General features: G+C 32.5%; 1 protein-coding gene across 1 annotated transcript in view; it reads right to left on the bottom strand.

Annotated features, from left to right (window-relative positions):
- LOC124355986 overlaps positions 1–27009 on the bottom strand; it is a 76706-nt gene that overhangs the window by 12222 nt on the left and 37475 nt on the right. Inside the window, exon 2 of the mRNA XM_046807134.1 lies at positions 1661–1987. Coding sequence (XP_046663090.1) covers positions 1661–1951 — 291 coding nt within the window. The 5' untranslated portion in view covers positions 1952–1987. The remainder of the gene's footprint in view (positions 1–1660; positions 1988–27009) is intronic.

Here is a 27009-nt window from a genome sequence, read left to right as displayed (position 1 = left end):
TAGACCCTCATAGCCTCCGAGGTACTCCACTATACTACGTGTCCTGTGCACGACTTATATTTATTTATTTATTTCCAACGGACACACTCCATTTTTACATTCAAGATCCACAATTCAAGACCAATAACTACAACTTAACCTAAACAAAAAAAGTTTCCTCAACTAAACATGTGAAAGACTGAAAGGAAATATTATACTCTATTGCAAGGCATGATATATGCTAGACTAAATACGTATATAAATGTTTTAAAACTATAACAATACCATAATGAAGGAACGCAACAATAAATAAACTATAATAATAGAGATAACATAATAACAGAAATAACTTAATAACAGTAATAACAGAAAAAACAACCTAATATATTGATAAGACTAACCTGCTTGCCTGAGAACGCCTCATTGTGACTGAAGTGGTCCCTGTTGATCAGCGTGAAGGTGATAGTGTAGTCATTGAAGCATTATTGCTCAGAATTTCTTTACTGTGAACCGAATTGTATACAATTTTGGAATTAGGTTCATCTTACCCTTTACTTCAAAAGTGAAAATGATTTGAACTCCACAACGGGGGTGAATCTTTTTTCCAAAATAACCTCAGATATCGATAGAAGGCCTAATTTTAAGCAAAAAATCATCTATAAAGTTTTTTAAAAAATCCAATACTTTTCAAGTTATTAACAATGGGAAATTCGCAATTTTTTCACGTTTTTCATCGGTTTTTTGCAAATATCTCCAAAAATATACGTTTTATCGAAAATTTTATAAAGAATAAAATTGTAGCAGGGAAAGAATGAACTATTTGGTTTTTATAAAGTATTCTAAGTGCAATGTTAAGCTAGATAAGCCGTTTTTTATTTTTTCTGAAATTTAATTGATGTGGTCAATGCAGTCTAACGGCGAGCAGATGCATTTTAGGCATTCTAATAAAAAAGGGTTTTGTAGTGCTTTAAATAAGCTTTAAAATGAGCACTATTAAAAGTCTTTTGCACATTAAATAAGTGAGCTATATTGCAAATAAGAGGAGCATCTACTGTTTTTTCTTCTAAATCAATGGCTTTCATAAGTGGCTTTTCCATCAAAATTAAAATTAATCGTATTCCGCCTAGAATTAACTTTATTATGAAGATTTCGATAGATTGCATCAGTTTGGCTGCTTCAGGACACATGGTTTTTTTAAAAGTCACGATAAAAAAATTTCAAATTAATAATACCAAAATTTCATGCAAATCGGTTCACAGTAAAAGAAAATTCGGAGGTAAGACCGTATTTATCGCTTCAATGACTGCACTATGAAGTCCACATAGACCCTCATAGCCTCCGAGGTGCTCTGCTATACTACGTGTCCTGTGCACGACTTACATTGCTAAGACTAACCTGCTTGCCTGAGAACGCCTCATTATGACTGAAGTGGTCCCTGTTGAGCAGAGTGAAGGTGAAGTCCACATAGACCCTCATAGCCTCCGAGGTGCTCTGCTATACTACGTGTCCTGTGCACGACTTATATTGCTAAGACTAACCTGTTTGCCTGAGAACGCCTCATTATGACTGAAGTGGTCCCTGTTGAGCAGCGTGAAGGTGAAGTCAACATAGGCCCTCATAGCCTCCGAGGTGCTCTGCTATATTACGTGTGCTGTACAGGACTCATGATGCTAAGACTAACCTGTTTGCCTGAGAACGCCTCATTATGACTGAAGTGGTCCCTGTTGAGCAGCGTGAAGGTGAAGTCCACATAGACCCTCATAGCCTCCGAAGTGCTCCGCCACACTAGGTAGACCCCCAGCACTTTGTCGGTACGGGAGAAGGTGATTGCCCATCGTTGGTGACCGCAGGTGAACTCCTTGGAAGTGATGTCCCTCTCCAGGTCCCTGGTCACCGACTTGGTCACGATAAACGTGAACACGTGTGTGTCGGCGCGGTCCGGGATCTTGACGAAACGGTACAGCAACGCCATGTCTCGTCTCTATGTGGCCGTTTGTTTCACATCTTCCTGCAACAAAAGTAAAAACTAGGTTGTGTATTTTAACAGTCTTATTTATTTTCTAAGTTTTCGTTTCCCAACGAAATTTTAGCCTACAGACGGCTATAGACAGTGTCTCATAAAGACTATCTTTGAATTAAAACCATGTGTTTCTGTAGTTACAGCTGCAAAAATTATCTGATATGACTTAAATTTATTAGATTGTTGATAAGAATGAACGTTTTATTTACTATAACACTTACATGCATTGATTTTCATGTAACAATTATAATGTTTTTATCAATACAATCGCTTTTCACATAACCAGTTTGTCTACCTGTTTTGAAATCCAATAATCAAAATGCTATGTTTTAAATCTCAAGAATACCTATATAGCATTCAATGATTATTATTTTATTTTATTACTTAATTTCTTGTTTTATAAAAACAAAATTTTCAATTTTGTACCTAAACCATACATAAATACAATAGCATCTGCTTCTGTATTCTTTTCTTTTCCATCACAGTATGTAATCAACCTAGGATTAAAATTACAAAGTTTAGATTTGTTATAAATAAGATATTTACTTATTTATTGAAAAAAAAATAGAAATCTTTTTTTAATTATCACTAAACCCAAATTCAAAGAATTAAAATAACTAGAGATAATTTTTAAAAGACTGTAACAATGTAACTTTTTACGTTATACATAAATACAATTTAAAACAAAAAGTGCAATACTTATCTTTAAATAATAATATAACTTTTTATTTCATGTTAATATTAGTTTATTAAATTTAAAATAGATTACAATTGTGTAAAAAGGTTAAAGTACGTTCTTTGGTCATGTCTATAATATTGTGTACACTAATATAATAAATTAAAAATCCAGGTATTTTTTCATATCTATATGTATAAAAATGAATGTTTGTCCTTTATGGAATCGTGAACTATTGGACCGATCATGATGAAAATTTGTACGTATATGTATTTTTCCACGGAGAAGGTTTATAAGCTATGCCCATCCCTTTCCCGATTCAGGGATTCCGCCCCACTGGTTACAGAAATACCCATAAGAAATGCATTGCAGCAAACATATGTTTAACGTCTTTTCAAATTTTTAATCAGCTGTTCTTTGTAAACATATATTACACTTATAGTTTTAAAGCATAGAGTAAGCTTAGAGAAACGACAAATTTTTGTTTTAAACTGTTTTTGCAATCACTGTTAAACATAGACTTTACTATCCAGATAATACAATTTCAAATTTGACGTAAAAAATTCACCTTTAACTGAAATATTTATTTAATATAAACCATGCTCATGCTTGATCAGAAGAGTAATGCAGATATCATAATTACTATCTTACGTTGGCTACAAATATAAAGAATGTTATAAAATCAACCTTAGTTTGTTTTTTTTGACAGAAGTATGGTTCTCAAAACTCCGTGTGTACATATTCTCTCTCGATCGAGACAACACAGCAAGCTCAATCGTGCATCGGAGATATAACTAATTTAAAACTAAAATTTATTATAGTAAAAAAAAAAATTTACTAAGTAATATAAGGACTTCGGTTCTTAAGATTTTGCGTGCGAAGCCGTGGGTAACAGCTAGATAGAGGCAGGAATATGGTACATACCTTCATAATACGCCCAAGAGGCTCACGATGGAACGACTATCAATTATCTCAGCAATGTTTAGAATGTGATAGAAAAAGAATAAGTGAATATAGTGTACTGTTTTCAAACGGGAAATTGCGTGCGAAGCCGCGGGCAACTTTTGCAAAAAATTATTGAAATGCGCAGCAAAGCGCGCCGGGCCCGCTAGTCTATATAATATAAAAATGAATGTTTGTATGTTTGTCCTTTATGGAATCGTGTGAACTATTGGACCGATCATGATGAAAATTTGTACGTATATGTATTTTTCCACGGAGAAGGTTTATAAGCTATGCCCATCCCTTTCCCGATTTCAGGATTCCGCCCCACTGGTTACAGAAATACCCATAAGAAATGCATTGCAGCAAACATATGTTTAACGTCTTTTCAAATTTTTAATCAGCTGTTCTTTGTAAACATATATTACACTTTATAGTTTTAAAGCATAGAGTAAGCTTAAGAGAAACGACAAATTTTGTTTAAACTGTTTCTGCAATCACTGTTAAACATAGACTTTACTATCCAGATAATACAATTCAAATTTGACGTAAAAATTCACCTTTAACTGCAATATTTATTTAATATAAACCATGCTCATGCTTGATCAGAAGAGCAATGCAGATATCATAATTACTATCTTACGTTGGCTACAAATATAAAGAATGTTATAAAATCAACCTTAGTTGTTTTTTTTTTGACAGAAGTATGGTTCTCAAAACTCCGTGTGTACATATTCTCTCGATCGAGACAACAAAGCAAGCTCAATCGTGGCATCGGAGATATAACTAATTTAATCTAAAATTTATTATAGTAAAAAAAAAAAATTTACTAAGTAATATAAGGACTTCGGTTCTTAAGATTTGCGTGCGAAGCCGTGGGTAACAGCTAGATAGAGGCAGGAATATGGTACATACCTTCATAATACGCCCAAGAGGCTCACGATGGAACGACTATCAAATTATCTCAGCAATGTTTTAGAATGTGATAGAAAAAGAATAAGTGAATATAGTGTACTGTTTTCAACGGGAAATTGCGTGCGAATTTAATCAGCTGTTCTTTGTAAACATATATAATGCGACAAAAAATATATTTATATATAAATTTCTTTACACTTATAGTTTTAAAGCATAGTGTAAGCTTAAGAGAAACGACAAATTTTGTTTAAACTGTTTCTGCAATCATAATATATAAAAATGAATGTTTTGTGTGTTTGTCCTTTATAAGACTCAGAAACTATTGGACCGATCACTATGAAAATTTTGTATTTTTCTATGTAGAAGGTTTTATACGCAATGCCCATTGATGTAACTAACCACCAGGCTGTACTGCAAGATATAAAAGTTATCAAAGCGCCTGCACATTATAAACTGCAATTTACAACACAGTAGTTACGTATATTAAAATATCCAAACACTATTTGAAGGCAAAGAAATATACGGGCAAAGCTTAAAGAGAGCCGTGCGAAGCCGCGGGAAAACAGCTAGTGTTTTAATAAATCTTGTATCTGCAGAAAAATGTTAAGTATATTTTGATATTGGTCACCTTTTCCCTGATTAGAGATTGTGTCTCTCCCACAGTTCAACATAAATTGATCTGAGTCGGAGGTCGTCATTATCTCTACAACGCTATTAATTTGTGGACAGTTTGATATATATTATTAGTTTGATTTATTCCCCAGTAGGTTCAATTCTGGCTGGTTTATAATTATCAGTACGACCCACACTGGGCTCAGCAAAAACCGATGTGTCACTTAAATCTTGATAACCTTATAGATGTCCAGGAGAAGCACGTCACTAACCGTAAATGACGAGATTCTGGGGCTTAAGGGTAATTCGATAGGTCTAGTCTTCTGCAGGAGATGTCTGTTGGACTTAGTGAGGTTCCCTAAGAGTCAAAGGCTCTTAGACAAGAGGGGCTGGTTCATAGCTAGATTCCCTTTCTCTGAGGGGACATGACTGAGAATAAAACCCTAAGTTCTTCCTCATGGAGGCGGCCCCTACGCCCAACCAAACCCTCCCAGAATATACTGTCACTCCCAAAGCAGCACTAATCGGTTGTATTGTTACTGGAGTATTATATGATTTGCCTTTCAAAGGAGAATGCGAGTACTAATTATTAGCTAGATTTAAAGTTAATTTTTCAATATGACTTGTCTGTATTAGCGTTATTTTTTAACTATATTGCCACAACATTCTATATTGGACTATTTCTATAATAATTTGTAACATCGTATGTTACAAAATATATAACACTATTTTTTATTACTATAATCTATTATTGCGAGATTACATAATAAGAATTGACAAACCGGTTAGTAAATTAAAAAAGTTCCTTTGGCAAGAATTAAAAATATTAATCAAATATATCAAACTAAAAATCAGAGCTCTCTTCTAAAATAAAATAATAAAGTTTTAAATTAAAAATCAACTAACACTTGGAAATAACTAACATAAAAATATTCACTTCTAATTTAACTCACAATTAAAAAAAGAATTTTAATTCTCTTTCCATTAGTTGAACCTTAACTTTCAAGTCTTTGCAATTCAGATTACAACTCTCTCAAAACAATTATTAAAGTTCAATAAATTACCAATTAACAATTCACTATAAAACAGTTCCAATTAAATATTAATAAATTACTAAATTTCCAAATTTCCATTAAAGTTATTGACAAAGTTCAATTTTACTACACATTTCTTGCAAGTTTGAACCAAATGTAAATTGTATGATTCTATTATGCTCTATTGTTCATCGAGAATTAATTATGCAGGTTGCTCTGTAGTTTCTATGAATTTAATTTTTTCCTATAAAAAAGACAGCAAAATTAATTTAATATCAGATCAGGAAGACTATTTCAATATAACGTACAATAAATTTGGTGCTTACCTCAAAATCCCTCGCGGAAAAAAATTTAGAAATACGGCGCACTGTAATACACTTAATTCACAAAAATTACCAAAAGAAGGGCGAAAATAAAATTATAAGTTGGCGCTTATATACTCCATCCCTCCAAGCAATTCTGCTGGACATCCGCGGTGTTTTCTCATTGGTCCAGCTGTATGAAACAAGGAGAACAATAGCCGTAACAAGACAAGTTCTAATCAATTCAAGGCTGTCAACCGCTTTCCTAACAATTTAAAACTACCAGTACTAACTTGCCAAAGGATTACTTGTTCGTTTTTACCCTGACTTTTCACAATTTAATTTAAAATTAAATCCCAATATTTCGTTCCCAAAATTTTCATTTAATTTAAGTTTTTATAATAAATATAATCCAATGTAGCTTTAAAACGCTACACATACCTATCTCTTTCTAGCAGTTTATTAAATAGCTTAATTCCATATAACTATTGATGTTTTTAGCGTTTCAAGTCTAACCAAACATAAATCTAACATATATAACTATTTACAGCCTTATATACATGAACATCTTCTCTAATAATACACACCAATTGCACTGTTAACTTATTGTGAGCTGATAACTAATATTTATTTGAAAAATGGAAAAAGCCGTGTCGCTATACGGTTTCTTCCAATTAAAAAGGTATAGAAAATCGAATTAAGATCTGTGTACCAAGAGTGAACGTCTATCTTAAATTAATATAAATTAACCAAATACTTTATATAATAAGAAACGCAATGGAGAGCAAAATTATAACCAACATGCCATAACTTACTTTGGTTACGCTAATGCAGTGCTCAATTTAAAAAGCAATAAAAATATAAAAGTACTCCTTTGAACTTCATCAAACTAAAAGCGCTATTAATTGTCACATGTAACTTTCCCACGTAACAATAGCCTTTCAATGACGCCCAGGGCGCTTCAGTGGCCTATATTGATAGACCTTTGTGTGCTGGAAGTGCTTTGAAAGGGTGCCATAGTATTCACACTGTACAGCTGTGTGTTAAAATGCATCCTCTCTAATAGTTTCAATAAATATTCTACAACTATAAGTTAACATTGAAGAATAGAATTTTTCCATTTAAGTATTTTGTAACAAAATTGATTTAATGTTTATTATTTTCTTATGAATAATAAACTAAAAATAATCTAAATGGGTATTAAGTAATCTTTATGGTATGCAATACCCATATTCGGGTTTTATTATATCTGATGAGTGGAATAAACTTAGCTCCTTCATATGCAACATACATGATGAAACCAAACTACACAACTACTCCTTTGTTTATAGTTTGTTATTGACGATGGAAGGTTTGAAAGGATTTCGGACATTTGCCATCGTTATAGGTTATAAAATGCCTATAATAGGTTACAACCTACAATGGTGGCATATGTCCGAAGTCCTGTTATCCTTACACAACTACTGTCATAATTAAGGTTTATTTAAGTACATTTTTGGAAGAATGTTTCAAGAACGCAATCAAATGTGTGTATTTCACCGAAAAAATGTCTTTATATACCGTAGAAATTGAGGAATACTTTTAGTATTACTTTTGATTAAACCCCAAATTGTAAAACATAGGCGCAACGTATAGCCGCTGATACTGATGTCCAAAAACCTTTTTGGTATAAGTTGGAAAAAAAGTTTTACGACTGGCTAGTATGACTATCCTTATTACCATTGGGTAGTGCTTTTCATTCACAGCTCCCTAAGGGGAAAATCCAAATAATTACAAAAAAACACAACCACCAATAGCACCGATCTCCGGGTGGACGTTTCTACACAAACAGCACAAAGCTTCATATAATTTATTTCCTGAACACCTGACTCAAGGGTCTGGTAACCTAGCACAGCTCAATGCACATGGCTGGTCCTACTCCATTAGTGTAATCAGAGCGGAAAGGGAAGGATATCGCCACGTAAAAGGGTTCAAGGGTCCTGCCATATTATTATCCTTAGTTTGCTGTGGTCTCTGTGGTCCTTTACCTTTAGGAATTCGGCTTCCATGATATTCTTAAATTATATTTTTAACCATAAATCTGTATTAACTGGTAATAGTATTAATTTTTTTCATTAAATCGTATTTTTACGTAAAATCTGAGAGTATTGAATTTTTGTTTAAAGATGGTTATTGACGATGGAAGGTTTCAAACGATAACAGGATTTCGGACATTTGCCATAATTATTGGTTATTATTATAATTATAAAGGTATAACACAACGTTTCGAGGATTAGAATTCATCCTCTTCGTCAGGTGGGGGAGGTATTATGACATACAAAAATAACGAACAGAAAGAAGTAAAGAAAGGGAAAGAAAATGGGTTCAAACATACCCAAAAGCGGCTTGGAGTCCAGTCCAGGTGTTGTCACTGCACATAATGCACATCGAGAGCACAAATCACCTATAAACGTTGTGCTATACCTTTTATAACCTATACAAATGGCAAATGTCCGAAATCCATTTATCCTTGTAATACATTTTTAATATAGCATTTAGCATAGAATAATGTAGTTTTTAAATATTTTAAAGTAAACTCAATGTTATATTCCTGCTAAATAATATAGATTGTGCAATTATTAAATGATATACTCCTTAATACAATAAACCATAAGTAAGTAGATTACATTAAATATTTATCAATATTCTCAAGCAATTATTCTAAAAAGAGTTCTGAGATAGAAATAAACGAAAATTATAATTAGTTTTATTATTTGCACAGATTAACTAAGAGTTTGCACGAGTTTCAATAAGTTTCTTGGTTAAACGTCAACTTAAATCTACTCGAGTTGCTGTGGTCTCTGAACTTGTCATCAGAGTGGCATGACTTTCCACCTACATTTAACTATAAGTTTAAGATTAAAGCGCAATTCCTCTCCAATGCAAATTTGTACTGTGACATTATACGAGATGAAGTAAAGAAATGAGAACTTGTAGGTAGTTTATTTGTCTTGAACTACATATATTGGCTTTATAAAATGTACTTATATTAACACTACGATTTGCTTATAAATACGGTATTTCAGCTCAATACGCTGATGTGGCTGGAAAGAATACTCTATAGTAAAGCCAAGTGGAATTGGTGGGCAAGGTCAGGTTTTTAAAATATTCTTATGTGTAATATAAAGAAGATTGATCAACTAAATTTATTCCATAACCTTGATCAGTCAGTTATATTTAAATTTGATCTAACACAGCGCCTATCTTCATAAGATCACTATTTTTCTAAGGTTTTATTCAACTTAAATGTTAATTTTAGATCCATTTTACATTCCGCTTACTTCAGCGTTTGAAATACTACATTTGGCTCATATGTAAGGTATTATAAATACTACTTAGTACTTAAAATTAATTAAGTATTCTTGAACGCAACAGCACTACAAGGACACTGAGATATTAACTAACCAATGGTTTAAAATAACCTAGGCAGTCGGTGGCAAAGACGTTTAAAACGTAATCACCACAACGTAATGAGTTATTAGATGTTTTTGTATTTCTAGTTTTGACAGCAAAGAAAAATAGTTTACACAATAGATCTTGCTTGCCAAGCAGAAATTGATATAGATTAATAATTATTCTCACTATTTTATCAAAAATACTATTGACTGCACTTCCCTACGTATACGTGATTATGAATGAAGCTTTCACACCATTCCTGTGTTACGTGTAGAATAATTAGTTGATCAAGTCTGCTTTGGGGATCGTGGACAAAATAATATCGTAGTGCACTTAATTTTTTACCTGGAAGAAAATTTTAACTCTTACGGATATTTTCGTATTATCGTAATCATTGTAATCACATCATACGAAAATATCCATATAATTTTATCGTGTACATTATATTTCGCTAAAATGCTTAGAATGTATGTACGAATGCGTAAACGTACTGATTTATGAATTTCGAGAAGCAAATTGAATTACGTGTCGCGTGATAAACCAATAAGAAACCAGTTCCATTCTTGTATCGACGTTTCCTCTTACCAAGCGAGGCGCTCAATGCAGATTACCTCGTATGACGGGCCCACGTATATAGTGTATCTACGAATATAACTGGTGGAAGTTTTTACAAATTTGTGTGTTTGTTATTTATTCTTACAAGAAATAGAAAATAAGGTTAACTTTGGCAAAAACAGCACTTTAAAAAATCTCTCAGTGCGCAAAAATTGATGAGAGGCCAAATTTTCTTCAGCACTTTAAGGATTAAATGCAGAGCATCTTTAAGATGAATGAATGATGTTTATTTCGGCAACTTTTATCAATACAATTTACAAAATATAATACCTATAATTAATACACACGATTTTATTCAATATACATGTTTTTAATTTTGAATGTATTCTTAACCTTCTGTATTTAGACTTTTTGACAACGGCAGAGGATAGATTATAATCCTCGGAACAAATGTTTTATTTTTGGAACATTTGACGATTAGAAATTCCTGAAATCCTTTCATATGTCGTGATGTTCATAAACATTTGTTTTATACAACGGTATTTTATAATTAGTTTTATAATTACCTATTTCTGATTTAAAGTTACAACATACAGTGGAACCTCGATTAGTCGGATTAATCGGGACCGCGGCCGATCCGGGTTAACTAAAATCCGGGTGAGCCGGAGAATTAGGTAAAAATTAATAAAATACGGTATACTTACAGATAAACTCCGTTATAATTGTAAAAACATCAAACATATGCACATTTAATTATTATTAATCCTTACAGTACATTTATAACTGTTCATTTCCTGGTAAAAAACTCAGTCAGCTTTGGTTGTGCCAATGTCGTCTGCCGCTTGCGTGCTTTGCGATCTCGCAGTCTCTTCAACATGAGCAATTGAGCCGGCGATGTTTCTGCCTGCCGCTCGAAATAAACCATTAGTTCGTTTAGTTTGGTCACTGCATCTCCATGACTCATCACTGGATCTTCAATGTCCCCGTCTGCCTCCTCAGTGTCTGATTCATTAGCATCAGGTAAAAACGACGCGATCACTTCCTCGTCAGTAAGTGGAAAGGGTCAGGATTTGGGGAAATACGCGTCTGTTATTGTTTCCGAGAATCCGGGACAATGACCGCCACTCGGCCGCCGTGTGCCATGAGTCACATACTCACTGTTGTACAGTCCCATCAAATACTGATGCAACATCGATTCACGGATACTACACCACTAAAAAATATTACGTTTTTATTATTGAAATGTTTGTCTGATTTTTTATTTTTTAATTGAAAATCGGTCCGGGCTAGCCGGACTTCCGGGTTAACGGGAGCTGACTTTCGGGGTTGTACTGTAATGCAACAATGAAATTATTTGGAAAAAAGAATAATGTACCTCATTCTTCACCGACTTTTGAACATTTACGACTTATTATGCATCTTTTATCAACTCACTATGCAATACCCTTTACCGTTCATTGGCAAGTAAATTTTGCCAATATCAGTCTGAAGTCGACAATATTTGTTTATTACTATATTTAAGGGTACTTATTCATTGTGTGTAAATTAATTTCAGAGCTTTAGCCTAAATATTCTTTGTATGCAATATTATCTGTTTTTAATTGATTTTTTTTTATTCAGACATATAAAACCCGAAAAAGTCTCGTCTCTAACATTGTTCTAAATCATTAAATAGTAGTTACTGATTTCTAATTCATAACTATCTAAGGTTTAGAAACCGTGAGCTATGGATTGTTAGCGTAAACACACAAGAATTTTAAACGATTATAATTATTATAATACACAATGTCGGGTTTTTTAACCATGACATCGATTGCTATTGGTTAGGTATATCAAAGGTAAAGGTAAGAGATCATTATCACTGCCGAGTCAGTTGACATGATTGTCACACCAACATCTCATCAGTGTCACTGACAGGACTCTCTCTCACCTTACTCTTCTATAACTGTTTTATCTATTCGATCTTTGGTATACTATTACGGTTAGGTATATCAATGTTAAACGGAAAGGTAGTGCTCGTGTGCAGCTTAGTGCAGCATTAGAAATGTGACACAGTAACGTACATTACTCCTGGAATCCGGAGTCAACCTCTGTATGGGAATGACTAGCAAGAACGAGACAGTAAAGAGTTTTGCAACACTCTTTAGTACTTTCTATTATTACGGTATAATTATACGCACCAGAATCGCCAGTGTAATGATTCTCTAATCTGTAGGCTATATAGCATCACCAAAGGTTGACAACTACCTGACTAGTCGGTGAGAAAAGTTTTTTGACGCGAGTTTTCGTGTTGCATCGTTCTGATACCAGATAAACCTTGGCTACAAAAGAGATCGGCTTATCCAGAAGCGATGTAGTGTAATCTAGATGAGGAGGTGTTCTCATTGTCTAATCATGTGCAAAAATAAGTGCTCTAAGACATTACTGAATTATAATATAAACAATAAACTAAAATAATACAATACAGATATTCTATTATGGCACAGCTACAAGGATTACGATGGTACGGACATATCTGTAAAGGTTAAAATTGCCTCTCACGTGCAAAAATGAGTGCACTACGATATTATTTTAGAAACGATCCTTAAAGCAGTATGAAAAAACAATTGTTATACGCACAAAAAAAGGTGGGAAAGCCTTATTCAATGTTCATTCAAAATCATATCAATGTAGGAAAATACATTCAATAGTGTTTATGATAAAACAGTGAGAATACTTCTTCATCTACGTTACACTCTTGGCAATCAATATCTAGCAAAAATTCCAAATAAATAAACTGAGTACTATCATAAGAAATGTTATCATGTGACATGTCTACATTTCACATGATAAAATGGGCACATGTAGACTAATGAAATGAGGTAAAGACTTGAAATTTTGCATTCAACTTTAGCGAAACCTGTTACGTGAGAAATGACGTGGTAGTAAAAATCTTATAGCTGTACCCAGTGTATCTTCAACTGGAAGTACTTATAAGAGTCACACGTGACCCCTACTGGACAACAACCGGATTGGGTACCCAGTCTTAGTTGAGCTGTACCCAGTGTATCTTCAACTGGAAGTACTTATAAGAGTCACATGTGACCCCTACTGGACAACAACCGGGTTGGGTACCCAGTCTTAGTTGAGCTGTACCCAGTGTATCTTCAACTGGAAGTACTTATAAGAGTCACACGTTACCCCTACTGGACAACAACCGGGTTGGGTACCCAGTCTTAGTTGAGCTGTACCCAGTGTATCTTCAACTGGAAGTACTTATAAGAGTCACACGTTACCCCTACTGGACAACAACCGGGTTGGGTACCCAGTCTTAGTTGAGCTGTACCCAGTGTATCTTCAACTGGAAGTACTTATAAGAGTCACATGTGACCCCTACTGGACAACAACCGGGTTGGGTACCCAGTCTTAGTTGAGCTGTACCCAGTGTATCTTCAACTGGAAGTACTTATAAGAGTCACATGTGACCCCTACTAGACAACAACCGGGTTGGGTACCCAGTCTTAGTTGAGCTGTACCCAGTGTATATTCAACTGGAAGTACTTATAAGAGTCACATGTGACCCCTACTGGACAACAACCGGGTTGGGTACCCAGTCTTAGTTGAGCTGTACCCAGTGTATATTCAACTGGAAGTACTTATAAGAGTCACATGTGACCCCTACTGGACAACAACCGGGTTGGGTACCCAGTCTTAGTTGAGCTGTACCCAGTGTATATTCAACTGGAAGTACTTATAAGAGTCACACGTGAACCCTACTGGACAACAACCGGGTTGGGTACCCAGTCTTAGTTGAGCTGTACCCATTTGTGGCTTCAACTGGAAGTACTTACACCAACCACACGTGAATCCCTCTGGGGAAAACTTAGAATTACAACGCAACATATTAGCATTTATTCTTATTGTATATGAATATGGACAAGCGATTTTTCTCTTTTGTCCATATTTATATTTATTTTATCATGCTAAACATTATATTTTCGTACTTTTTCTAGATTAAGTTTAAAGATATATGACGTTGAAAAATGTTTTGAGATTACTTTAATACATTGTGTTGATAAATCGTTGCATGTCACTTTTCACAAGGTGTTAGCGTGATGACAAATTGATCTCGAAGCACTTAAAATGTTAACAAGATTTGTATTTGCATGAAATGGGGTGGGTAATCCGTTATAATAGTTGCACCTCGAACCCTATTTTGCGTTATAAAAACCTCAGTTACACTATAAACAAAAATGTTTGCAGAACGGGTTACAAACTGATTAGTCCAACTATCCAATGTATGTAGATTTAAATTAAATAGTGGTAAGTTAGTGTAATGGAAAAATCAAGTAGTTAGTCGGATCCTACACTATTATTCTAGAGAAACTACTGCTAAATTTTCATTGGCGTCAATATTATTTACAGTTCCTTACGTTTTGACACAATTTAACTTACATCATAACTTATAAAGGGCTAAGGGTTTTTGCGGCTAGATACTTCTATGATGTACCTCCACTATCACTAATGAAGCACACGCTGGACACCAGAATTAGGTCACGCTACGCCAGTAAGCTCTGGCGCACAAAGGCACTGGGCCTAATTTGCTCGCACGCAACAGCTTGCAAACTTTTTTATTTTCACGCTACATGTTTTTAGAACGCTACATGTAATTTGCGAAGTGGATAAGTTCTCACTCAAATTACCGTCTCCTCGGGATGTGAATAATTTATTGAACATTTCTGAAAACTTCTAAATATTGTAGATTTCTTCTCGTATACCTTCAAATTAATAGTAGTTGACCTAACCCACCAGGCTGGTCTAAGATAAGTGAAACTAACTTGCAGTTTTTACCCCAACTTAGTTAGAATTATTGAATTCAATCCAGAAATGAGCATTCATATAATGATTGTTTTCCCAAAATTGAATTCAAAATATTTAACGTGTACAAATTACAATTTAACGTTTCCATTTTAATTACAAAAATCTTTAGTTTAAATGTTTCTTGATTATAATAACTAGAGTTGCAGTTATAGGCCTCGGGGTAGTAACGATGGAATATAAGTATAAGTATAATTAGTAAAATTCATCTTACTAATTAGATATGTTCAATAATTTCACCGAAAAAATAAATACTTCATAAACACTGCCATGCTAATTAGGATGTTATGATTGAATGTATTGTATCAGGTATTATAATATTTTAATAAAAGCTCTCAGCAATTAGGCTGAATTTAAGTTATTACACAAATATCTTGTTATCTCCGATTCATCCAACGTTATACTGGTATATTGCTTCTTTTATTACTGGATCTTCCTTCGAGACTTGGTTTCCTAACATGATATGAACTGGAAAACTTGGATGTTAATGAAGTAACTGAGTAGTTTTTATGCTTACGAATAGAATAGTAATGTTAAATATACTGAGATAAATATTAACAAGGATCAAATACTTTCCCACAACACTCCCACACCAGATATGGTGGGAAGGGATGATTCAAAGGCAATATTAAGTTTAGCTCCATGTCACCTTCTGCTTTGAGCGCGAGAGTAACCAGACTGAATTCCTTTGTGGCCTACTGACAGCCTCTGATCACGAGACAGTGGAAAGAGTTCATTTTAAACGTAATCGTCAACGACTTTTATGCGTCTCTTCAGACTGACATCAACTCCAGATTTCAGGAGTCAACCTTTGCCATTGCCGAATTTTAGGCGCTGCATTGAGCGGAAGGTGAAATGGAGCTAATCTCACATACGCAGAAAACTTCACTTGTTACAACGAAATAATAGTAACAAAAATGTGATGGCCCGTTACTATAAAAATTATATCAAGACAAATTAAACGTACTTAAGGGTAAATTCAAATTAAAAACGTATTTGTAAGATCCTTAAAATTTGTTCAGGGCATTATTACAGAAATAAAAAAACACCACATTAAAAGTATATATCGAATCCTTTCTTTTCCGTCTGTGGATGTGTTTATTAAATAGGTTTTTCTTGAATTAAAATTATAAAATGTGACTCTGAAATCAAATTTACACATTTTGATTATGCATAAGTCCAAGCATTTAGGTATAACGTCAATATCGATTAAACATTTTTAAAATTTCTTTTGGAAATTTAATTTTGTTATTTTTCAAATCTTATCATATTGTTATTGTTTGTTTTCATGTTGTTCTCTCGTTATTGCTTTAAAAATTTTACTGTTGTTATGGTTGTTCAAATTTTATATTTAATTGTTGCCCTCCTTATCTTGTCTAGACACTAGACTTGTTACACGTGTTTTTGCTCACCAGCTCCTGACTGCCTTTTTGTCTTATTTGCTGTCCACATATTTAATGCATGTATTATTGTATATTCAAATAGTATTAGTAGGTCTATATTTGTGTATTGTATTAATTATACAAATATTGTCAAATGTTATTGTAAAAAATGTTGGATACCGTTGATGAATAAATAATAATAATAGCAAAATTCATGTAAACTGAATGTGCGTTAACTTAAATGTACAACATGGCAAAATATTGATTCTCGCTACCAAATATACCACCCATTGATTCCTGATTAGTCGCCATCTTGTTCTGGCGTGACAATAACAATTTATGGACTGCTGATCAGTTATCTGTGTTGTGGATTGCGGACAGGCGTATTATTACTCTTTTTTGCTCAGTTTATAATAATAGATTTTTGTTATGGAGATAATAAGCATCAACTTGACACGCAACGAATTTGTTGTGACTTCTAACCTCTGCGTTTCAAAACGACCTGAGAAAGGTGTCAGATTGCAGTCTCGAAATGTTGTGTTACTTTAGTTTGCTACGGGTAACAAATGGCAAAATTCGAAATAAATTCAAGTTGCCTTTACTAAACTCAGTGGAACTCAGGTTTCATTATTCACTTACATAAATGTGTTATTCTATGATGCGAATTTGATTTATAACAAATCTATTTGTTTAGATGTACTGATATTACTTGCATTAATTTTGCTCTTGATCTGAACTTTAGGTTAAATTTTTAAATTCAATGTATATAGCCCAGGATTGATTATAATGATTAAAATTAGGTATACCTTACAGTCAAACAATCCAATGGACATGTTTTATACATGTTTTTTGTGAACATGATCATAGAAATATATATATATATATTATATATATATAATTCATCCTAAACCAAAAATATATTTTCAATAAATCCTCCGAAAAATTTAAAAAGTTTGTAAAAATTTGATCGCAAGCTACGTTATCATGAGTGAAGGTATCATATGAGGTGTTATATAACTTTAATCAAAGCTCTTTTCAATTAGACTGCATTCAAGTAATTACAAACTATTTTGTTATCTCGGATCCATCCTACGTTATACTACTGGTATATTTGTTATGTTTATTATATTTATTTATATATGTATATGTGTATATATACATACATGCATATTCATATATACATGTATATGTATATATATATATATATGTATATATATATATATATATATAAACATATAATACACATTAAAAACTATTTTTTTTATTTTATAAGCTACAGTAGGCAGGCCAACTAGCTAACCGGTTATAGGTACATCAATAATAGGGCAAGGAAATATATGTTCACTAGGTGCACGATGAACCTGCACGTGTAGTACCAACCATGTGGGGGTGGGTGAGGAAAATCCGACGCCTCGTTATCAGGTTAGCCCTCAAGGATTGATTGATTAAACTGTTTATTGTGACAGCCGCCCTCCTTACACTTAACCTATGTCAATAAATACAAATATAAAACTATTTGTAACTAAGGAAATATATAATAAACAATACAAAAGAAAATAGAGAGGAACATTCTTAAAATCAAACAGAAATTAAACTTAAAAGTATTATAACTGCTTTGACAAAAGAATATATATGAATTATATATATGTATATATATATATATACCTGTGTGTGTGTGTGTGTGTGTGTGTGTGTGTGTGTGTGTGTGTGTGTGTGTGTGTGTGTGTGTGTGTGTGTGTGTGTGTGTGTGTGTGTGTGTGTGTGTGTGTGTGTGATTACAACTAAAAATAATAATTTCTTCGTAAATAGAAAAATATTAATTAAAATACTTGCTTACTTGCCAAAAAATACAATAATTCTATTTCTAATACGTGTAAAAAAGAACACAACATTAAAACGGTTATATAAAAACATATAATTAAAATTATCACTACAAAACTTTTTAATTAGAAAATAAGAGAGGCCATAATCATACTCTCACACGCACATTCCTCCTGCCACTAACCAAGCCTAGTCACTCTAGGGTCCCTCGACCGCCGTTACCCGCTGCGAAAATTCTTGACAGGCGAAGAAAACCGATAAAGACTCACCAAACATGTAATAGAAGCTGGATGGGAGTTTCACGTACAACATGTAGCTACGACAAATGAGTTTTTGAATATTCCTGTTCTATGGCAAGAAATGTGCAGCATAGACGAACCAGGGCGGGTATTACTTGCGCCTTTTCCAACAATAATAAATAAAAATATTTTATATCTGTCAGAAATATTTTAAGAATCGAATTTTTGAAATAGAGAAGTAAAATAAAAATTTGGAATCTTTCCTATCATCCAACTTTAACATTTAAAAATGGATATAAAAAAGTGATATATGTTCATCCCGTCTTAAATTGAACAAGAAACGTAAAAAATAATGTTGAACCTTCTCCAATCTAATGCTCAAAGAAACAGTCACGCCTATAACCAAAGCATAACGGTAGAGGAAATGAGGGAAATCAAGTGGCTTAAGAAGAACAAGCTATTTATGAATGAGTATAAATGTTTACATTTACCTTTTTAGGTGTGGCTACACATTCAGTAAAGTCAAATGTGTTAGTAAAAGTCAATACCAGCTCCTCACACTACTGCAGTATGATAAACCTGATATTCCATGTACATTCTTGAAGTCAATAGTGTTCAAAAACCTTTAATGCCAATTATTATGGGTTTTATTTTGTCTTAGCCGGTGTTTATCAGTACAGTGTACTATCTCTTGAATACTCAAGTTAGCGTTTTCAATTATTCGATTGTGTCATTTACGATGCAGTGAGCGTATATCTGGAGTTCTTCAGCATAAGCATGAAATATTGTGCAAGTAAGTGTTGTGTATATGTATATTAACGTACATTGCCAACATTAAGGAACCAAGAATAGACCCTTGAGGTACACCACATGTGATATATTTTCACTAAGATTTGTTGTCATCAACCCACAAGGCACTGCCGCCTCCCACTGAGTAACAACCCATCCACGAAATAACCTCAGCAGAAAATCCTACGAATTTTAATTTTAAATCAATAAAATTTTATTGACAGAATCAAGTGTTTCTCTAAGGCTTCTCCATGGTGGGATAAGGCAACTACTTTTTAATTTTAAGGGATATCGACAGACATCTACAATTTCAAGTTTTTATAAATTTTTAATAAAGATTGCACACCCCAAGGACATAGTAATTTTTTAAGAACTTAGAGATTATCCACTTTTCAAATGAGTCTACAAACAGGGAATGAAAGCTGTTGCGTGCTAACAAATTAGGCCCAATGCCATTGTGCGCCAGAGCTCACTGGCGGCGTAGCGTGACCTAATTCTGGTGTCCAGCGGTGCTTCATTAGTGATAGTGGAGGTATACATCATAGAAGTATCTATTCACATCAACCCTTAGCCATTGATAAAAAGTAAAAGTAAAGAATGTCTTATTTTACCAGGCGAAGTTAGGGCTAAGAAGCCCTCTCTAACACTTAACCTGGGGACCAACGGCTTAAAGGTGACTTCCGAACCACCACAGGTGACTAAAGTTATGATGTGAGTTAAATTATGTTAAAAACCTGAAGAACTGTAAATAATGTTGTCGCCAATGAAAATTAAGGCAGTAGTTACTTATAAATAATAGTGAAGGATCCTACTAACTACTTGCTTTATTCATTACAGTAACTTGTCAATATTTAATCTAAATGTACATAAATTGGGTAGTTGGACTAATCAATTTTAACCCGATCTAAGAGGATTGTTGGTTATACTGCAGCTAAGGTTTTTATAACTCAAAATAGGGCTCGAGGTGCCACTATTATAACGGATTATCCATCGCATATCATACAAATATAAATATTTCTAATGCTTTAAGTGCACGAGATCAATTTGTCATCACCCGAACACCACGTGAAAAGTGACATTCAACGATTTATCAACATAAATTATTAGAATCATTTAAAAACTCTTTTCAACGTGATTTTATTATGTTTCACTTAGATAAATCTTTAAACTTAATGTTTACTAAAAAAGTTTAAGGTACGAAAATAATGTTTTGTATTGTACAATCAATAGAAATAAAAGAAAACAGAAATTATCTTTTCGAGACAATCTAAAGAAAGACTAACAAGTGGCATTGTAATGTAAACTTTCCCTCAGAAGGATTCACTGGTGGGGTGATATAAGTACTTCCAGTTGAAGCTACACTGGGTAAGTACTAGGGTATTGCAAACACCGATGTGTCACTTAATTCGGGCAACCCTGTTATGTCCAGGAGACTTTTAACATTGACTGTCCGACCTATCATGTTCTCGGTCTACTCCATGAATAGAAATACCAAACGTTGAAATCTCATAATATTGTACACAGTTTGGTTACAAATTGACTTTATTCCGCGATTTTTTTTTGTTTTCATCATGGTAAACCCAATGTAAAAATATTCGCTAACGCTCAGCCAAATCCCATGTAGTAGCTCTTAAGATCATCGAAATCGGTATTGCTGATATATCAGTGATGCTTCGTGCAAAATTTCAAGTCTATAAGTCATGTTGTTTCCGAGAAATCGTGCGGAAAGTCAAAAAGGTCGATAGACCTAAAATGTAATTTTTCCTGCCTCTCGATTTATAAGCTTCGTTAATCATAAACCAATAATAAAAAACTTTAATTTGATCTCATTTAGTACAGTTCGTCTTTTAGTTTAAATTTACTTCTCTCGCAAATATTTTATAGTTACCATATAACTGTTACATTTATAAACAATACAAATATTGTACATACCTGTTTTTAATTATTGTTATATGTTTACTGTTCATATGCGTAAAATTAATACCGTCATCGTAATAGAATAGAATAGAAAACTATCTTTATTGCAGGAATGTACAACCTCATTTTCTTTCAAATGAAATGAAACAAATAATACATGATTAAAACAGTTCATAAATATACAATAATTACTTACAACTAACAATAATTACTACTAAAATATGTACTATAAATTTGTAAATTCCCGCAAAAGGTAGCCCTTACAGGCTTGAAGCCCAATTATAAGGGAACCCTATGCTAAGGTTTAGCTCCTTGGTAAAACGACAATTAAATAAAATTCTTATATTAAATTGACAGAACTACTTTTAAAAGAAATTTAATATCTATGTAAAAGAGTCTGCCAAACTAAAAATAATAATAGTAAAATTAATATAAACTTATTACTTTACCATAAACAATATATACATATATTACAATATAGTACTTATAGTACTTAATTTTATCATAACAATGTATATAAATATACCATTATATTGTATTTTAAATATACAGTACTAGAGCTAACAAATAAAAAACATTACTACATGTATAAGGTTTGCGAAATAATATTAAAACATTTTCTATTAAAATCCATAGTAATAGTTAATTATAGTTATGCTATTATTATTTACATAAGTAAAATTGCACTTTGCTAGAAAATATAATTATTTGTTAAAGAATCGGAAAGTGACATTTATATTCTCAATATCATATAAGACAATTTAGTAAACAAGTAAATAAATTATTATGAAACAGTGGTGAATTTCCCTCTTGATATTTGGAAGGAAATTGTGTTAGAGATAATATGACAGCAAAGATATTCTGATCCCCTCCCACCGATATTGAAGCCTACTGATATTTCGTACAGGGAATTCTCGAGATGTCTGAGGCGTAAAAGTCAACCAAAGGTCACTCCAGGTTCACTTTACTCATACAGTTACTGTGAAAGGTTATGTTTATTTAGCCACACTCTCCTCATTTGTACGAGTGTACACCAATATATATTTTCGAAACAGAATAATATATATTATTTCTTTTTGTTGTACATAACACTTAAATTTTGTGGATTACAATATATGGGTTTGACTCGACGGTATTTCACTATTAATAATGAATTAGTTTATTTTCAAAATTATGTTGCGATAATGTAGTACTTGAAGAAGAAGGTAAAAAATATACGATTGAGAATTTAAATAAACAGAAAATTTTATTGATCTAGGGATATTTTTAGAATTATTAATATCATAAATAAATAAAAATCATATTTAAAATTGTTTCAAGCATAAGCGTAATTTCGTACATGTTTTTTTCTTAGTAGTTTGAAAACATCCCAATAGAAACTAATACTATTTAAACATATGATTACTAATTCGAAACTAATTACTCGTATTTTTCTGTCACTCTACAGTAAATTTGATATTTGCTAGAGTTGGATCTCACAAGATGATTTGACATTAAAAAATAAGTTTTAATAATCAATATCAAACTACTTATATCAGCTACTTATTAATTACTAATTTTTAATACTAATATATGGTATTCTTGTTATTGCTAAAATTACATAGTTTATTAGCTGTTAATATTAGTTCTCATTGCTTTTATATATTTATTATATTTTATTTATTCCTGTTATTGCACTTTTATATAGTTTATTATTGTTGGTATTTATTATTATATATATTGTATTGTTGTTAGTATCTGGTTTTTGTTAATTAATTGCTGTATTTGCAGAACACATCTTGCAGTTTCATTGTTTATGTTTCAATAGTTTATATTTTTGTTTACATCTTGTTGTGTATAAGCTTCATAATGTTATTGTATCGCATTCTCTCGATTTATACACTTATTCTTTTTTTGTATTTTTATTGCCTTATCGCTTGTATCAGCTATTGTGTAATTTATTGTAAAATGGTTTGTCCGTTAATAAATAAAAAAATAAATAAATAAATAAATAAATATTACATTTTTTAACCTTCAAAATTTTAACTATGCATTGTTACGTAAAAGAATTTTCGATATAAAAAATTACTGTATATTTAACCGTGTTTTTATTGTTTCCTTTATGCAAGTCAGATAGTTACAACACTTTTTGTCATCTATTAAGGAGCTAGACATATTTCTGCCTGTATATCTGCACGATGTTTCAAGAAATAATTTATCTATAGACATGAAATTTTGCAAGAAACTTCTTTCCTACAGACAAGAATGAGATCTATAACATTGCATATCCTTAGTTACACATTTTATCTTTATATTTATTTTATAACTTTTTATGTTTGTGAGGGTGTTTTGGGTTGATTTTGATGAGCTTCATTGAAGCACATTACAGTTTCTCTTATGTCTGTCGGTGTGATTTTAAACTTTGTTTTCTATATGACTGTGTGCCTGTCTGTGGGAAATTAAAAAAATAAAAGGGGTTTTAGACTTACATTTTGCCTGCAAACTTAGTGAAACACGTGGTGTCCTACTTTGCCTTTATTTCAAGTGAATTTCATGCGGTAGTTGGGATAATTCGAGTACATACTAATAAGAAAGTTGGTAATTTCGACTAAACAAAATCTATATTTATCTCGTTTGTCACTAATTATATACAATCATATACACTTTACCCTCAATTTGCTTTTATGAAAGTGGCAATAATATAGCGAGCGATGAATGTACATTTTATAGCAACAGTTAATGAACGGAATATAAAAGCCAGTTATTGCACAAAGTGAATGTTGTTGAATGGGACGGTCGTTTAAACAACCACATCAATCAACGTTGGTTACACGGTTGCACTTAGGGTGATGCAATTGTTCATATGAACAAACAAACATTACTGCAGATAAACAAAGCAGAATGTAAACGTGCAAAATTGCCCACATGACACCATTCCAGTATTGCCAACATATTCAGAGCGTGACTATTAACATACTGACGAATATTACCTAAGATAAAATGCTATCTGAATCAACATAGCATTTTCTTTACGCCATCTTTCTCCAAAACTATTGTTTAGAAAGATAGTTGAGTTGAAGCATTTGGTGGGCAATTAATTGTTTACATGTATATTTTGTACCTTTACAAATCTTGAGATATATCAATTTAACAATACTTTCTAAAGCTCCTGCTGTTATATTTAAGTTCTTTTTTGTTCCAATTTGTTATTAGAATATACATTTTGTAATGTAAGATACTATACAGTGCGTGTACTTAGCGTATGTAAGTAATTTATATATACATACATTTCTCTACCTAAAAAAATTGAAATGCCAAAACAAGATTCTTGTAACTTAAAAAAAAATTAAATATACAGCCTTATAAAAAAACCATTAGGTTTAAATGTACAATTTTATTCTATGTATTATTTTTTGTTGTGTTGAATAATAACTCCTTGATTATTTGAAGCCTTAAGTATGTTGATCGGAATGAAATTTTCCTAAAATGTTTATTACTTAACTAAAGTTTTATACTAATATTCAAACACAAAACTTTCAACCAAGGGTTTGTATGGCAATTTGAAACATTTTAGTTGTAATAACTTTTCTAAGCCGGACATGATTTGTTAATACAATTTTAATAAGTATTTTCTGTTTCATAGCTCATTTTACTCCCACACTTTACTTCAGAGAGCAATGTAAATAATAAAAATAATATCCCCTCTGCCAGAAAACTGAAATATATTAAAAACTATAAAAAAGCTTTTATTTTTATTCCGTGTGGGAGAGAAAATAAAATGTATTAGCCAATTTACGATAGAGCATCGCTCCCTCCATCTCATATACGTTACTGCTTGTTTCAGTTTAAATTTGGTGACTGAAAATTGCTCTCCACAAGGAGCCCGAAAGATTTGGAGATTTTAATCGTTCTATCACGTAGGCGTTGGTATCCTGGTGTCCTGTAGGGTTTTCGATATTTGAAATAATTAACAATTCAAAAATAGAAACTACGCTTGAAGATTGCAACCGATTCTCTTTATAATATTTTAAAGTACCTTAAGTACGGCTTAGGCATAAAAAAAATCTGAAGGTTCATTTAAATGTTACAAAAAGGATAGATGCAGCCCTCGAAACGTAGTGATCTGTTTCTGTAACGGTAACGATGCTGAGTCTCCAAAAACTTCTTATCGTATCAAATCAGCTATCGTCAATAGTGAACGGTAAACCTTAAACGATTCTGTGGTATTCACCTCAAATCCACTCTTTATGAAATTTTGCTCTTCTAGAAAACGTACACCAGAAGTTTCAATCTGATTTTAACTATTAAATGAATACGAAGTAAACTAGACGAAGGGCTTTATTTATATGCTGTATATTAAGTACCTGTAAACCATATATGAAAAGTTTGATTGCATACAAAACGTTTAAGGACAATAACATTTAACAGTTATATTTAAGTTGAAAATCTATATAAATTTATTTCAACATTCATGTTATTAAAAATATTGATTATTTTTATCAAATCACACGTTCAAATCACACTTTCTGTTATAGTTTTGACTGAGTGTTCATAGTAATTACATAAAGTTTTAGGCTTACTTAATTTGCTGAGGAACGCTTCGGTATAAATCAAGTTTTTACATTATAATTATATATATATATATATATATATATATATATATATATATACTAGCTGTTTCCCGCGGCTTCGCACGCTTCTTGTTCAAGTGAATTATATTTCCAACGGCGATGTAGAGTTTGACCTTGTTGCCACGATCAAAAAAATCTGTCAGAAGTGTATGTCTATAGCCATTGTACACGCACAACGCACATGCACTTTATTAAAAAGTGTTCTAATACTCAAGCTTTAATTTCAGCCAGAAATTTATTTTTAAGACAAATATACATAATAAATTAGCGCCTTCAAATAGTGTTTGGCAATTTAATATACGTAACTGTCTTGTAGTTGCAGTTTATAATGTGCAGGCGCTTTGAAAACCTTTATATTTTGCAGCGCTGACTTGTGGTAAGTTACATTAATGGGCATAGCATATAAACCTTCCCCGTGTAAAAATACATAAACATACAGATTTTCATAACGAACTGTCAAATAGTTTCTGAGTCTATAAAGGACATACACACAAACATTCATTTATATATAATACTAGCGGGCCCGGCGCGCTTTGCTGCGCATTTCAATAATTTTTTGCAAAAGTTGCCCGCGGCTTCGCACGCAATTTCCCGTTGAAAACAGTACACTATATTCACTTATTCTTTTTCTATCACATTCTAAACATTGCTGAGATAATTGATAGTCGTTCCATCGTGAGCCTCTTGGGCGTATTATGAAGGTATGTACCATATTCCTGCCTCTATCTAGCTGTTACCCACGGCTTCGCACGCAAATCTTAAGAACCGAAGTCCTTATATTACTTAGTAAATTTTTTTTTTTTTACTGTAATAAATTTTAGATTAAATTAGTTATATCTCCGATGCCACGATTGAGCTTGCTTTGTTGTCTCGATCGAGAGAATATATGTACACACGGAGTTTTGAGAACCATACTTCTGTCAA

The sequence above is a fragment of the Homalodisca vitripennis genome, chromosome 2, assembly GCF_021130785.1.
Source record: "Homalodisca vitripennis isolate AUS2020 chromosome 2, UT_GWSS_2.1, whole genome shotgun sequence".
Taxonomy (NCBI): domain Eukaryota; kingdom Metazoa; phylum Arthropoda; class Insecta; order Hemiptera; family Cicadellidae; genus Homalodisca; species Homalodisca vitripennis.
Note: the sequence above shows the minus strand (reverse complement) of the source record. Positions and strands in the feature narration are given on the sequence as shown.